A 17,447-nucleotide genomic window follows, 5' to 3' on the forward strand; every position below is an offset into this window, starting at 1 on the left:
AAATAACGAACAAAGACTCTTAAAACCATTTTTGGAGACATGCTTCTGATAAATCCAGGTTAGATAGTGTTAGAAAAAATATAATTCGAGAAGGAATTCGACTAGGATCAAGACTAAGTTGAAGAGAAGGCATTGAAACATCAAAGAAAAAGAAATAGACGTCAACTTGTGGGAAGACAGAGAATGGAATGAAATAAAAAAAAAACAGTTAGGCAGGAAGATGCAATTTACTCTGGCCTTAGAAGACATATTCAAGAACATCGATTAGGTCAACAAAGTGATTTAAACAAACGAAGAATCATAAGACAATATAAGACAGAGACAAGTGGAGAGTCATGAAAGAAGTATGTTTCCAATTCTGCATGCACGATGACTAAGACAGACAAAATTCACTAATTACACCATAATATTGACAAAAACAAAGATTAAAAAATAAGAAAGAGAATCGTGATTATAAGAGTATCGCCGTGCCGCAAGCCCTTATCTCTTGCTGTACTGCTCCACCATAGTCTGCTCCATTGGTCACTCCAGAGCTGACCAATGCAAGGCCCGCGGACCGCATACTCTGCGTTTAGAAAATATGAACGTATGAATCCGGAATATATGTAAATCTATGTAATAAAAAAATAAACATAGTAGGCATAAAAGTCTTGCGGCTTCTTATAAAGTAGCTATGGAAATTGCCAGAGCAAAAAAACCATTGCAGAATTCTGCATGGCAGAACAATTTAATGAACCAAAAAACTGTTTCAGTGCCTCATGAAACAAATTGCTAGACTTGTATAACATATTCATAAGTATGTTTCTAAAAAGTTATATGACACAATTAAAAAAAGCTTCTTTTTCTTTATGTCTGAACGAAAGCACTGACCAATCTGAATATTTAACTTGTAATTTTAGTTCGAATTATTCAAGACGACTTCTCTGTAGCAGAGGAGATGCTCAGTGTAATTCCATTATATGGAGCAATCATGCGAACTGACATTTTCGGTACAAAATCCGTATTGGACTATAGAGGATTCGATAAAAAATGTTCCTGCATTGTAATCGATGGAGCCAACGCAATGATAGGAAGCAAAACTGCGTTTGCAGGACTCTTAAAACCAAATAATATCAACTATCCTGTTATACACTGTATTGTTCACTAAGAGGCCTTGTCAAACAGATACCATGAAAGTTGCTGTTAAAATAACAAACATTATTAGAGAAGGCACTCGAGCACTCACTCATAGGTTGTCTCGTGATTTTTTGGCTGAAGTGGGCGCTGCATATGGGGACTTTATTTGCTGTATGTGGTCTCTGTTACACACAGAGATTTGTTGGTTAAGCACCAGAAACTGTTTCCAATGTTTCTTTGCTCTAAGCAAGAAAATTGTCCTTTTCCTAAGAAAATGAAGTCCAACAGTACGGAACTCGAAAATCAAATGGAAGAAGCAAACTTATTGTTATACCTTGCATTTCTAACTAACATAACCTCTAATCTGAACGAACTAAACTTGAAGCTTTAGGAAAAACAACAAAATATTGCCAATTTGTATCGTCATATAAAAGGATTTAAAAATAACATTAGGCTCTTTAAGTCTACATTCAAGAAGCAAGATTTCATATTTTTTCCAAACTCTAAAGAAGAAATGAAGCACTTTAATGAAATGTCATTTTCAACCCATTTTGATTGGATGAAATCACTTATAGAAGAATTTGACAATCGATTTGGTGACTTCAGGAAAATTGAAGAAGATATTTCACTATTTAGTCAAACACTCACTATCTGTGTTGAAAATGTAAGACCCGACCTTTAACTGGAACTGTGTGATTTTCAGTCAAATCCTTTTTACCAGGAAAGACCTGAAAGAGGATTAGACTTTTTCAAATTATTACCGGAGAAACGTTATTCCAATTTAAGAAAATTTGGTCTTATAATGGGTTCCATTATAAGACCAAACATACCTTGGAAGGACATACCTGTGTGAAAACAGCTTTTCAAACATGAAGTTCATAAAATCCAAATACAGATGTTCGCTCTCTGATAAATTACTTTCTCAGTTGCTTTGTTTGTCAACAGCAATTTGAAATTGAAATTAATATTGATTCTCCTGTTAGTAAAAATCAGCTTCTCATTAAATTTATGAATATATATATATATATATATATATATATATATATATATATATATATATATATATATATATATATATATATGTATATATATATGTGTTTTTTTATACGTGTAATTCTTTTTGGATAAATAAAAATGGATATCCGAAAATACACCAGTTTTATGCATTATATATAATAATTTATGCATCAAAGTCCCATATGATGCGTCCCTCAAAAACTTATTTTCTTATATGGTCGCCCCCAAACTACTTGAATTTGGACAGTTCTGTTCTAGTTTAAAGCTGCAGATTCATTTTAGAATTTTAAACAGCTGCGTTAGCCTCTCAGGGTTCCAACGCACATCCACTAGAGCATTTCAGCAGTGAAGCGAAATGATACCGCCTGTCTTGACTCCTCATGACGCCTGTTGGCTGTCTGATCGACTAGATCATAAGTAAATAAGTAAATTAATTGTTGGTATAGAAACGTATAATCCTTCAAGTAAAATATATGGCCCTTGCAGAGATAGTGTGACAAACGAATGGAGGCACAGACACAACAACGAGTTAGAGTCTCTCTTCGGAAAAGAAAATCTAGTAAGACATAATAGTATAAAGGCCAATAGGCTATGGCAGGACATGTGATACACAGTAATGACATTCGCTTTGTTAACACTGTATTTTGGGAAAGACTAGGTGGGAGAAGATCTATAGGATGGAGCAGAAAATAAAGGAAAGTGAAAGTAGTAAGACAAGATCTGAAGAAAATGGGAGTGAGACAATTGGAAATAGTAGCACAGGACTAACAATAATAGAAGGCAATAGTAAACGTGCCAAAGACCCGCCATTGATGAACAATTGATTGGTAACGTATTGCAGAAATACTCGCAGAGTTCTAAAGGATAGATGATATAAGTTGTCTGTATTATAATACACGCATGTAATATTTTTGTATACATTACATGAGATCATGTAACGATTTTTTAGACCATTTTTATGTAATTTCAATGGTATAATTGTGAATATATTGTCAGTATTGTTGTTTTTCTTATAGTCAGCATAACTATTTTATTCGGCATAATTAACTTATTTTATAACACTTTTGTCTTCATGCTAGCGAATCGTCCCGCTGTGTTTTCAGTTACAGTTTAAGAAGAGATCAAGTTTGCAAACGTTAAATTAATTTGAACTTCCTAATGTTCGGGAAGTGACCTTTCTTGCCACAGGGGTCAACAACATCTGCAAATCTCTATTGCAAAAACCAGCTTTGTCCCCCTATCGAAAATTGAGCACTGACCTACACCAATTGCGGTCACGTCTAAAAAATTACTACTTATTTTTATCTAGTAAAATCGAACAAATACTTTGTTTTGCTGCAGTGGTAAAGGACCTCTTGGAAACATAAACCGTTTAATTTAATTGGTCTTTAGAAAAGGGGCATTGTAGTGTTTGGAACAGTTCTTAGAATGACCGTCTCAAGGCTGACTCAAGTCAAACACCTTTTAAAGCCCCCTTTTGAAAGTCTTAAGAATTGCACATGGCATCAATTAGGCTAGACTTCTGATTATCGGAAAGTTACAGCAAATGGTGGCTAGGAATAAATTATCTACTTGATTCAATTTGTTTTCTCATGATAGTAAATATTGTCTAGGGCTCTGTATTAAAGCCAGTCAATTGTACATGCATTAAAGACCTTAAAACAAATTACATTTTACTGAAACCGATAAAATTATTTTCTTATATATTCTAAACTGAGATTATTTTTTGTATGAACAAGATATTATATTTTGTTTTTTTGCTATTACAAATGGAACCATCATGATGTTATAAAAAATATCTAAAATCTTAAATCACGAGTGCTATTCCTATATAGTTTAATAAAAGCCATTTACTTTTTGTTACAGTACAGCGGCCGGTTTTTGGGTCTGCAAACCTTGCAAAGACGAAGCAGAATGCAACGCGGACCCTAATGAAGTCTGTATGTGGGGAGAAGCAAGAGACGCATGCTTTAGAAGAGTATGTGCAAGGGTAAGATATATTTGCTTGGATTTTTTTTTATTTAAATATAGTTTTTGAGAAGGATCAGAGAAGGAATGGGAACAAGGAAAGCTTTGTTCTCAATACTAACATCACTTCAAAGGTCATGGAAAGTATAGAAACCAATTTACATCTGCTTTATAGATTCTGGAAAGGCAAAGGCGTTTGATAGGCTGTTTAAGTATCTAGAAATGATTGGAATAGTGATAGGGATATGCAACTTTTACATCTTCTTCTTCTTCTTCTTCGCGCGACTAGGATTACTCTACATGGTCTGCCTCTTATTCTGTTTCAGTCGTTGTTGACTGTACATTATCTTTCCACCTTTTTGGCGGCCTTCCAACGGGTCTTCTGCAATACGGCTTGTTGTTTTTACAGATGTTCGCTAATCTATCTGGTCCCATTCGGTTTACATGTTCGTTCCAGTTTTTTTTTTCTTATTTTTATCCACCTGTTAATATTTTGAATTTTGCATCGATCGCGTATACTTCCGTTTGTATGTCTGTCTCTCATTAATATGCCCGCTATTGATCTTAATACTTTCATTTCGATATTGTTGATTTGTTGTTTCGTCTTTCTTGTATCGGTTTTTGTCTCCGCTGCATATGTTAGGATTGGTCTTACTGTTGTCTTGTATACTTTCATTTTGCTTTCCGTGGTCAGTTATTTGTTTCTCCATATGGTTTCTCGGAGGCAACCACTTACTCTTGCCGCTTTTGATGCTTGCCTTGTGGTCTCTGTTCTTATATCTCTGTCACTGTGATCTCTACTTTTAGGTAATTGAATTTCATTACTTGTTCTACAATTTTGCCGTCTATTTCTAGTTTGCATCTACGCGGCTTTTTACTGATCACTATATAGTTTTCAACTTTTACATCTATATTAAAATCAATAAGCTTTAATTCTGGTAGGCGGTATAGAAACAGACAAAATTTTCATTTAAAGAGGTGTCAGACAAGGTTTTGTGTTATCTCTAACTTTGTTTAACGTGTACTCTAAAATATTATTTCACGAAACCTTGGAAGGGCAGTATGGAGTTCGAATTGGGGTAGAAACTATCAACAATATCAGATATGCGGATGACACATCCATCATGACTGAAAGTATTGAAGATCTTCAATTCTTTATAGGTCAAGTCACTAGAGAATGCTCCAATAACAAACTTGGCATAAAACAAAGATAAATTGCATAAGATAAACGAGACTTCCTGATGAAGAAATTAAAACTCGTATAGAAATTGGAAGAGGAGCATTTATGAAACTTCGATCTGTACTGTGCAATTCTCAGTTAAAATTACAGCTAAGAATCAAGTTCCTAAAATGTGTATTCTATATTACTATATGGACATGAAACCTGGATCATGACGGTCAATATGATAAATACATTAGAAGCTTTCGAGATGTGGCTATATCGCAGAATGTTCAAAATATCATAAACATAAGAGAATCAAACATAAACAGAATAGGTCAAGACGAAGGTGACTTGTTGAAGATGATAAAAAAGAGAAAACTTAAATATCTATGGCATATAATAAGAGGTACGAGATACAGGAGACTGCAGATAATACTCAACGGAAAGATCAAGGGAAAAAGATGAATTGGTAGAACGAAATATTCATTGAGGGCAATATCGGCAAACAGTCACGGAAGCTACCTACGCGTAATTTTTAGTTTTTATGTACTTAACTCTTTGTAAATTAATTTGATTATAATATAATTCATCAATTGCCTTTAATTCTTCTTTATTGTAACAATAAAAAAGTTTTATATTTTTTGTGAACTTTTCTTATAAATTTCATAATTGTTACAGGGACCTGGAGATAGATGTGGTGGACCTCTCGACATCCTCGGCCAGTGTGGTGAGGGTATGATGTGTAACAGGAAGGACGAAAGGTGCCACGGCTGCTCTCTTCAGACAATGCAGTGCTACACTGCTGGTAGTGCTGGTAGTAGTTAGGAACAATGATTGTGATCTCGAAAACTCCATTATCAGTATTATTTGTCGTTTCCAGTTAACTGACAATGACAACGCAACCTTGAATATTATTATAGTTTTATATGATGACTAAAATACTTCTGTATTTATATTTATAAATTATTACCGATCTCTTATGATGCAAACTAATAAAAAGGAGGGTACTTTGTACATTTCGGAAAAAAATATTGTGTTTTATTTTACTTCTAAATATTAAATACCTATTAAGCGTGGAGTAAGATGAAAAAGAAGATAAATTCTGTGAAATATCTACTAAGAATACAGCTTTTAACAAGCCTAGAATATGTAAATGAAAGAATAAAATTCCAATCCTATCCAATGTAAGATAATGCTGATAACGTAGCGTTGTTAGCAGATGTCGCAGAAGATCTACAATTTCTAATTAATAAGCTAATCAGACTTACGGTATTAGTCTTACCTATACGGTATTAGTCTAAAAATTTACACTACTTGTTGTGTAACTGTTCAGTGGAAAACGGAAATCTTGAATTCTTCCAGTTACTTGTTGCTAAATATTATTTGGACTTCCCGTGGTTTTAGTAAGGAACACAAGACCGTAAATTAAACTATTTAATACTTCTATGTAAACGTTATAATATGAAAAAACTTAATTGTTTGTAATGAAAATAAAAAATATTACAAATATATTAATATTATAATATTATACTACATGTTGTTACTTCGATGAATTGAAACAGAATGCTTTTGCCGTTTGCCGGAGGAGGGTTGGTTTTACCATCTTTCCGTTAAGAAGTAACGGGACTTCTTACTTATCTTCCCTTAGCGACAAGCTGTCGCCAAGCTATGCTTGCGTCGTTACAAAGACGACAGATCCGTCGTCAGGTCATTTAGATTTTAACATAAGCCGCCCCCTTTGAACGCCATAAGGGGGTTCAAAAAACTCAAATATATAATGTCCAAAAGTCAATATGAAAAACTAAAGTTGATTTTCGTTCGGTAGTACACATAACTTCACAACCGGACGTTTGTATACGCCAGAGTTTGTTTTTAGCGTTACACTACGCACAATTCCGTCACTGCCGGCATGGATGTCAGTTACTCTACCTAAGGTCCATCTAAGAGGTTCCAGTCCATCTTCTTTAACAAGTACTAGGGAACCAATCTTGAGAAGGGAACTGCATTGTTTCTTCCACTTGACGCGTTGCTGAAGAGAAGAGACGTATTCTTTGGACCATCGTGTCCAATAACATTGCACCATTTGCTGCACCCTTTGAAATCTGCTCAACCTGTTTTCCATAACATCTAACAGATTGCGGTCAGGAACTGATGTGAGAGGTGATCCAACCAGAAAATGTGCAGGTGTGAGAGGAAGTAGGTCTGAGGGGTCATTAGACATAGGAAAAAGAGGTCTGGAATTGAGAATTGCTTCAATTTGAATCATAACAGTGGAAAACTCCTCATAGGAGAGAACCGTATTGCTAATTACTCGTTTAAGATGGTATTTTACCGATTTTACCCCTGCTTCCCAGATACCACCAAAATGAGGTGAACGCGGCGGAATGAATTTCCAATCGATACCCTCAGAAGAGAGTCTGTCATGTATGGCAGAATTGTTAGTTTTGAGAAAGTTGGAAAGTTCATTGTTGGCACCTTTAAATGTGCTCCCGTTATCGGAAAGAATAGAAGCGCATTTACCCCGTCGAGAAGTAAAGCGTCTTAAAGCTGCTATAAAGCATTCCGTAGTCAGACTACTCACAACCTCCAAGTGTATAGCCTTTGTGGCCAGACAAATAAAAAGTGCTACATAACCCTTAATAGTCTTGTAGTTCCTCGTAAGACGGTCCTTTAAAAGAAAAGGTCCAGCATAATCAAGTCCCGAGTGGGTAAAGGGTCGTGAAGGAGTAAGACGTGAAGAAGGTAGATTACCCATTAAATAAGTTTCGAGTTTTGGAGCTGCCTTGAAACATGTGATGCAGTTTCTCACAACCTTTCTAACGACATAGCGTCCATTGAGAGGCCAATATTTCTCTCGCAAGGAAGATAAAAGTAGCTGTGGACCAGCATGCTGTAATTTCATGTGTTCATGCCGTACAAGTATGTCTGTAAAATGATGTTTTTGTGGAATTACGATGGGATGCTTTCTCTCGTATGAGATGTCAGCGTTGTGAATTCTTCCACCAACTCGAATTATGTCATCTTGATCAAGAAAAGGATTCAGGGTGAGAAGTTTGCTTTTATGATCGACCTTGCCATGCTTTTTGAGATGTGTGAAATCATCAGAAAAAGACTGATTTTGCACAATGCGAATAAGACAAATCAGAGAACAGGCAATTTCTTCACATGTTAAATTGGTGAAGGTTCTTTCTGGCATGGTTAGCCTGGAATTTTTGCAGAAACGTAATATGTAGGCTACAATTCGTTGTAATTTAGTTAAGGAAGAAATTTTGTAAATAATGTCGAGATTCATGCAAATTCTTACGGATAGATTAACAGAAGATCGAAGTTCAGGAATTTTAACCTGTTTGAAGGGTTGATGAGGCCATAAATTTTCAGATAATAAAAGCCATGGAGGGCCATGAAACCATAGATCGGAATTTTGTAGTGCCGTAGGTGAAATACCACGTGATAATAAATCTGCAGGATTTTCCTGTGTGTTTATATATCTCCAGGAATTAGAATTAGTCAACGATTGAATCTGTGAAATCCTGTTCGCAACGAAAGGTTTTAACAAGTTGGGAGATGTATTGATCCATGCTAGAACAATGTTGGAATCACACCAATAAACAATTTCATCAAAATTAATTTGTAGTGATTGCTTTACTTTGTCCACCAATTCAGATAAGAGTAGGGCTCCAGAAAGTTCAAGTCGGGGAACTGTAAGAATATGTTTCAAAGGAGCTACCCTGGTTTTGGCACAGAGTAAATAACAACTTATATTTCCTTGAGCATCTAAGGAACGAATAAAAATACAAGCACCATATGCTGCAGTAGACGCATCGGAAAATCCATGTAATTGTATGGATGTAAAATTTGAAACAGTAATATATCTAGGGAATTGTAATTTATTAAGATTGACTAATTGGGATTGATAATTTGACCATTTTGTATGAATATCCATGGGTACAACTTCATCCCAGGAAATTTTTAGACGCCATAAGTCTTGTAGAATGATCTTAGCGGTTATTGTAACTGCTGCTAAGAGACCAAGAGGATCAAATATCTTCGAAATTGCAGAAAGAATGTGTCTCTTAGTAATCCTAGAATTGTTTGCAGTAGGTTGAACATTAAAGAAGAAAACGTCTAATTTGGGATTCCAAAAGAGACCCAATGTTTTGACAGTTTCATTGGAACCTATGTCCAAAGGAGTGTTATCTATATTATCGATTTTTAATTCGGTTGAATTTGATTTCCATTTACTTAAATGAAAGCCATGTTTTGAAAGTAATTCAGTGGTTAAAGATTGAATACGTTTAAGTTCGTCTAAGGTGGAAGCACCGGTATGGAGATCGTCCACGTAAAAATCGCGTAAAATGATAGACGAAATATCAGGAAATTTGTCAGAGTAAATGTGAGCTACTTCTTGCACACATCGCGTTGCTAAAAAGCTGGCAGAAGCAGTGCCATAAGTCACAGTATTTAGAGTATAAGTCTCAATAGATGAATTTGGATCAGATCGCCACAATATTTTTTGTAAACAACGCTGATTTTCCTTTATAAGAATTTGTCGATACATTTTAACGATATCAGCAGTTAAAGCAAATTTGTGTTTTCGAAAACGTAAAATAATAGTAAAAAGATCGTCTTGTAGTGTAGGACCTACCATAAGTATATCGTTCAACGAAAAGCCAGTGTCAGTTTTAGCAGATCCGTCAAATACGACACGAATCTTGTTACCTTTGTAAACGCAATGATGAGGAAGAAAGAAGTCTGGATGAGATACTAAATTTGGAGGAAGTTTAGACATATGATTTAATGATGAGTATTCACTGATGAATTGAATGTAATCTGCTTTCAAAGTTGGGTTAGAGTTTAATTTCTTTTCCAAAGAGAAAAAACGTTTGGTAGCTGAAATCTCTGAATTACCAAGATTTGATAGAGGTAACTTTAAAGGAAGAGAGACAATGAATCTGCCTGTAGAATCAAAGGAAGTAGTTTCTTTAAAGTGTTTCTCACATTGAAGTTCTTCTTCAGAAAAGAACTTGGTTCTTGGAAATTCTTCAAGTTCCCAGAATTTCTGTAACTGATTTTCGAGATTTCTGTTGCTAGAAAAGTGACAATTTGTTTTGTTACGAGAAAGAAAAGGTATAGGACCGGATACAATCCAGCCAAGCTTGGTTTTGTGTAAAGTTGGTTGACCATGTGATAGCTTAATTTGACCAACGCATAAGAGATCCCAAAATGTGTCTGCACCGATTAAAATGTCTATAGGAGACGAAACGTTAAAGTGTGGATCGGCTAATGTAACATTAGAGGGAATGTTTAGAGATTCCCTGTTTAGTGTGACTGAAGGCAGTCTTCCAGTTATTTCAGGCATCACTAAACAAGAAATTGTACGTGTAAAGTTGATTGTATTTGATTTGAAGGTAAGAGAAGTTTTAAGATGAACCACAGAATTTGTTTGATTTATGCCATAGACAGAAAAATCAATTGCAGTTGTGGGTAATTTTAAAGTATTAAGTAACCGTTGAGTAATAAAATTACTTTCCGAACCACTGTCCAACAGTGCACGAGCTTCATGCATGTTACCTTTGGAGTCAAAGACCTTAATTAAAACAGTAGACAGTAAAATTTGCGACGAACTAGCAAAATGGTTGTGAGTTGTTAAGGAGTTTGTAGTTTGATTAGAAGGTGTTTGAGAAGATGATGCTTCCAAATTTGGAGTGTTCTGAATAGAATTATGAAAATGCAAAAGCGTATGATGAGGTTTGCCACATTTGCGACAGCCAGAAGATTTGCAGTTTTTAGTAGGATGTCCAGAACGTAAACAATTGATGCAAAGTTTTAAACGTTTTGCTTCGTTTAAGCGAGAGGTTGGCTGTAATTTGCTAAAATTAGGACACGAATAAATAAGATGATTTTGTGAACATAATGAACAATTTAAAGTGTTGCTGTTATTGTTCGTAGATACAAAAGATTTTGCTTTGGTGCGGAGTTTATCATCGTGATTATTAAGAGATTCCAGAACTCTACATTTTCCTTTTAAGAATTCTGTGAGCTCATTTAATGTGGGTAAATTTGTAGCGTTATCTTTCAACGATTGTTCCCATTCGCGGTGAGATGTGTTGTCCAATTTTGTAGTGACTAAGTAGATAATAAGAGGATCCCAACCTGTAATGTCTATTTGTAAAGATTCAAGAGATCGTAGATGTCGTTGTAAACCGTCTAATAAGGCTCGCAAATCATTATGTGAGTTTCTAGAAATGTTGGGTAAATTGAAGAGCTTTTTGATGTGGTTATTAACCAGAAGTGGTTTATTTTCAAACCTTTCCCTTAAAAGTGACCATGCTGTGGCATATGTTGCATCAGAAATATCTAAATTGCGTATTGTATCTGCAGCAATGCCCTTTAAGGATAGTCTCAAATAGTGAAATTTTTGTATGTTCGAAAGTTCGGAATTTGTGTGGATGATAGAGTTGAAAGTGTCTCGAAAAAATAACCAGGTGTCGTAGTCGCCTTCAAACGAAGGTAAATTAATGGTAGGTAAACGTATATTTTGTTGAGAAATGTTACCTTCACTTGTGGAAGGTGTAGATGATTGGAATATCTGACCAGCAGGAGGAGTCGAAAGTTTGGCAAGAAGTTCTCTAGCTAGGCCAGTGATAGAAAAGAATGGATTTTCAAAAGATGCTCGTTCCTTGTCATGAATAGTGGATGCATTTGTAGTATAGTTTGGGTCAGCAGCCTCAATAATTGATTGAACATTATCAAAATCGTCATAGAGCTTCTCAACTTTCTCAAGGCGTAACTGTAAATCCCTAAAGTTAATTTCAGTTGCAGGTAACTCTTTGACAGAGTTAAAATAATTCGAAAAACGAGTTAAAGTGCCCTTAATTGAAGTGCGTTTAATTTTAGCATTATCAGCAGCTTCAGCCATAGTGACAAGTAAATTTATTAAATGTAAAATAAGTAAGGTACAATGTTAAGTATTATAACTTGTGTGTTAAATGAAAATGTAACTAAATGTAAATTTTTTGTGCTTAAAAAATATAAAATAATAAAATTGCTGTAATAAAATAGCACAGAAAATGTGTAAATGATTAAAGTGATTTAGATGTAGCTTTATTTAGTTATAAAGCGTGCCCGAATCGTTGGAAAGCCGAATCGGTTGGTAAATAGTACCCAGAAGTTGTAAATTAAGAAAATATGTCAAATATATCCAGAAAGGATGTAGAAATGACGATAAGGTGTGATTACGATTACGCAAATGACGAACCGTATTGGTTATAGAACCCAAAAGTGTAAATTATAGCAAATTATAGTAAATACATCCAAATAGGACGTAAAAATATATATGTTCAGTGATGTAGTGTAAGAATGTAGAAATTATTTAAAAACAAATCAAATTAGTTATTTTTAAATGTAAAATAAGGAATAAAACCCTGTAATAGTACACCACCGCGTTTACACCAAGTAAAATAATCAAATAAATGTTTCGTATGTTGTACAAAATAGTGAGTAATAACAAACAATTAAGATAGAAGTAGTTTTCCACCGAATTGAAACAAATCAAATGTAAATCTCATGTGAAAATGTAAAAAATGAAATAAAGGTAAAAGGAAAAGCACTAACCTTTGATATTTCGTATTTCCAAAGCAGCAAGCATCCGGCTCGAAGGACCAGTATGTTGTGTAACTGTTCAGTGGAAAACGGAAATCTTGAATTCTTCCAGTTACTTGTTGCTAAATATTATTTGGACTTCCCGTGGTTTTAGTAAGGAACACAAGACCGTAAATTAAACTATTTAATACTTCTATGTAAACGTTATAATATGAAAAAACTTAATTGTTTGTAATGAAAATAAAAAATATTACAAATATATTAATATTATAATATTATACTACATGTTGTTACTTCGATGAATTGAAACAGAATGCTTTTGCCGTTTGCCGGAGGAGGGTTGGTTTTACCATCTTTCCGTTAAGAAGTAACGGGACTTCTTACTTATCTTCCCTTAGCGACAAGCTGTCGCCAAGCTATGCTTGCGTCGTTACAAAGACGACAGATCCGTCGTCAGGTCATTTAGATTTTAACACTACTAAAACCAAGATAATGGTTCTAGCTAAAACCCTAACTTTCAGGCAAACACAACTCTCTATGACAGGCTAATAAAACAAATGACAAAATTGAAATTGAAAAGTACTTGGCTGCTGGATAGCAAAAAATATAGACCCCGTCGAGAAATATGAGAAGTAAAACCAAGAAGGGCAAAAGAAAAGCATGAAGAATGGGAAGAAACATGTGCACAAATTGAACAATACATAGGAGGAACAAGAAATTCGGAATCCGGAAAATACTGAAATCTTTAAGGAAGAACAACAACGAAAAGGTCCAAATACAATAAATATCAGAAAAAGAGTGGGAAGACTACTATAAAGAACTACTCACAGAAAACCGCCCAGATTTCATAGAGACAGACACAGAACAGGAACAACAACAAAATCAGAATGAAGAACAGATTGAGATAACATTAATTGAAGTAAAATTTAAAGAACAAAAAATCAGGGGGACCAGGAGGAATCGTTAATGAACTAATTAAGTACGGAACGGACAAACTACACAGAATTATACACGAAATGTTCAGTAACGCTATAAACCTGAACGAAATACCAGATGAATGGTCCAAAACATATATAACCTCGATACATAAAAAGGGAAATTAGAAGAAATGCGGGAACTACAGAGGCATCAGTGTGATAGCATGTATGGGCAGGTTATGTGGAAAAATACTGAAAGAAAAACTGGAAAAATCTATCTCAAATAAAATCGGAGAAGATCAGGCGGGGTTCATGGCAGGAAGATCTTGCATAGACCACATATATACACTCCAACAATTAATTGAAAAAAAAGGCAAAAAATAGACCATTACACATGGCATTCATAGATTTAAAAAAGGCATATGACACGGTCCCCTGAAAACAACTATGGAATACGATGAAGGAAATCGGAATAACTCAGAGGTTAATAGAAGCCGTAAAAAACCTTTACAACAACAACAAGGTAAGAGTTTAAACCGGCAATAAATATTCCAACGAATTTAAGACCACAATAGGCTTATTGCAGGGATGCTCTACATCTCCGACACTGTTCAAGATATTTCTCGAACAAATATTAAAACCATGGAAAAGGAAATGTGAAGGGATGGGAATACCAATCCGGGACAACTTCTTGTACACATTAAGCTTTGCAGATGACCAAGTGTTAACGGCTCAAGATGAAGAAGATCTGTGCTACATGCTCCGAAAATTAGAAAAGGAATACACAAAAAATGGACTGGAACTAAATCTAGAAAAAAAAAACTGTGCTCGATATATGCCTTTTATTTGATCAAAGTTAAATCTAGAAAAGACCGAATATTTAACAACAGAGCAAGAACCAGTGAAAAACTTGGAAATGGACAATAATAGGAAAATTAACGCCACTGACAAATTCAAATATTTAGGATTCATACTCTCAAAAAATGGAACCACCGAGCAAGAGATAACCAGCAGATTAGCACAGAGAAGAACATGTATTAAACCAATGAACGGGGTACTGTGGGATAGACGGATTACCAGAAATACAAAGAAGAGAATTTATAACACCTTGGTACGCAGTATAATGACCTATGGAGCAGAGAATTGGGTAATAAATAAACGAAACAGGTCCAAAATCGCAGCAACTGAAATGGGGTTCATGAGAAGAAGCTGCAGAGTGACAAAAATGAATCGCATCAGAAATAAGGAGATAAAACGAAGAATGGCAGTAGAACAAGACATACTCAGCTACATCGAAGAAAAATTTGGTATGGACATGTGAGAGGAACATATCATACAAGGTAGATAGCAAATATTTCGGATTAGAGCCCAATAGGAAGGAGGAAAAGAGGTAGACATGGAAAGACGAGACCTTAGAGATGGAGAATGGCAGAACAAAAAGGACTGGAGACGTTGGCTGAAAGAAGGAAGGCGGCGACAGCTGTAAAAATCCTTATATAGAGAGATAGAAATGTCTAGAGCCACTTTCATTAAGACGAAGACCTTGCGTAGCGACCACGGCCTCAGCGGCTACGTGTACTTTGTCTTGTTGTATGATAAAAGACTGACAATAAAAATTGGTATGCTATGCTTAGAATATCCTGGGTGGTTGACGTCACAAATTACAAAGTTTTGAGAATAAGCATAGCCGCATCATCTGTAACCCGTAAAAATCTTATACAAACATGTCTTTTAAAGCAAATCTCTGTAAGGAACACAGAGATTTATTAACATTTTAACATTAACATTTATTATTTTACTCCAATAGACGCAAGCCTCTTTTTGAATGGTGTCAGCGAAGTGTACCGTATAGAATGTCTCGTCTTCAATTGGGATGTCTATATTGCAGCACTTTTTTCTCCACACTAAGAGCTTCTCATTCATATACATTTTGAAAAAAGTAGGTGCTATGCAGTAGCCTTGCTTTAAAATCTTAATAATAGGAATTGAATTTGTTTTAAGTTTACATGTTTACCGTCACAGTTTTGTTAAGCTGCTTTTATTTATTTTTTTATATACCCCTTGTTTTTCTATTGCTGCCCAGTGCATTGAAAGTAGTACACTATCATATGCCTGAGCCAGATCTATAAATAATATATGAATTCAAAGATTGTAGGCTTTTCTTTTTTTTTTCTACTTATCTTTTTTCAATAATATGCTTCAGAGAAAATATGTTGTCTATATAGGATCTACTTTCACAAAAGCCATTTTGTTCTTCTAAATCTATCATCTCTTTATTTATTTAATAAATTTATGATATTTAGCTCTCTGTAGTTTGAACAATGTTTTCTATCTCATTTTAGTTTATATGTGCTGTTGTCCACTTCGGTGGTAAGTCATCTCCTTTCTAGAATAAGGTGAGAACATACGCTAGTTATTTCCGAAAATACTTGTGGGCTGTGTTTTAGTAATTCATGTGATATACCTTGTGTTTCGCATGCTTGTCGATTTTTAAAGATTTTATGGGATCGTCGACTTCCTGTACTGTTATTTCATCGTCTTTATCGTATTGCACTTCATATGTTGTGATGGTGTTCGTGAATTGCGTCTTGTTTCAGTCAAAAGTTGTAAGTAATGTTCGATCCAATGTTCGATCCGATGTTCTTCTATTAAATCTATTTTGCGCTTTTCTTTTCTGTTTGTTCTGAAGTTTTTTACCGTTTTCCATACTTCTCTTGATCTTAAAAAAGTATATTTTGTATATAGATTGCTAATCTGGGCATCACCCCTCTTTCTAAAATTAAATATCAACAGACATGTTTAAGAAACCTTAATGAAATTGAACTTCCTCCCAATGTCGCTAAATTATTAGCTCTTGATCCTAAATTTGGATTATCTCCAACCCTAAAGTATTATTCAATTTGTAACCTTTTATCTGATGTTGAAAACATTCTTACAGTTTCCGAATCTACAGATCTCACCCAATTAAGCTCATCAGCCAAAAATATTTTACTTAATTTTACTAATGCTTCAAAAAATTCACAATCAGAAATTGTTCGAGCCTATATTGAAACTAAAAGTTTCTAAAAGACCATCCTGAACTATTGGTACTTTTAAGTGGTAAGAGTAATACCACTGTACTTATCTATAAAGAGCAATACATGTATCTCAGCCAATTACATTTACTCAGCCAAGTTACTCAGCCACTAATACGTTTACTTCCAGACCACATTTCGAATTTAAAAACATCCAGTCCTATCACGGATATTGTACCCAAATCCCTCAATAATTACAATGGCATCTCTCCGAGATTTTACTGTTTGCCTAAAATCCATAAACCTCAACTGTGCATGCGTATACCTATAGTATCATCCATTAATTCTCCTAATTGCAACATTGCACCTTTTTTGGCTAATATACTTTCAACAGCATATAATCATGATAACGATATCAATATCTAAGACTCTTTCAAGTTTAGTGATTTTATCAATAACTTCCAACTACCTTTAGGGTTCCAAGTAGTGAGTTTTGATATAGTGTCTCTTTTTACCAACTTACCTTTACCTGTTGTTCTTAACACTTTACATAATCACTGGAATCAAATCCAACCCCACTGTCCTTTTGGATGGGAAACTTTCGTGAAACTCATCAAGTTGGTGTTTGACACTAACTATCTGGTGTTTAAT

The 17,447-nt window shown here is 34.8% G+C and overlaps 2 protein-coding genes across 5 annotated transcripts in view; one reads left to right on the top strand and one right to left on the bottom strand.

Moving 5' to 3' along the window:
* LOC140434413 (single insulin-like growth factor-binding domain protein-1) overlaps positions 1 to 6,292 on the top strand; it is a 151,055-nt gene extending 144,763 nt beyond the window's left edge. For all 4 annotated transcript variants that reach the window (XM_072522658.1, XM_072522657.1, XM_072522659.1 and 1 more), the window contains exons 3-4: positions 4,000 to 4,123; positions 5,942 to 6,292. In XM_072522658.1, the coding sequence (XP_072378759.1) occupies positions 4,000 to 4,123; positions 5,942 to 6,088 (271 nt within the window). In that variant the 3' untranslated portion in view covers positions 6,089 to 6,292. The remainder of the gene's footprint in view (positions 1 to 3,999; positions 4,124 to 5,941) is intronic.
* A 772-nt stretch (positions 6,293 to 7,064) lies between these two features.
* Positions 7,065 to 12,182, bottom strand: LOC140433646 (uncharacterized). The gene has a single exon (XM_072521627.1). The coding sequence runs from the start codon at positions 12,180 to 12,182 to the stop codon at positions 7,065 to 7,067; it is 5,118 nt and encodes a 1,705-aa protein (XP_072377728.1).
* Positions 12,183 to 17,447: the final 5,265 nt, after the last annotated feature.

Source organism: Diabrotica undecimpunctata, chromosome 2 (assembly GCF_040954645.1).
Source record: "Diabrotica undecimpunctata isolate CICGRU chromosome 2, icDiaUnde3, whole genome shotgun sequence".
Taxonomy (NCBI): domain Eukaryota; kingdom Metazoa; phylum Arthropoda; class Insecta; order Coleoptera; family Chrysomelidae; genus Diabrotica; species Diabrotica undecimpunctata.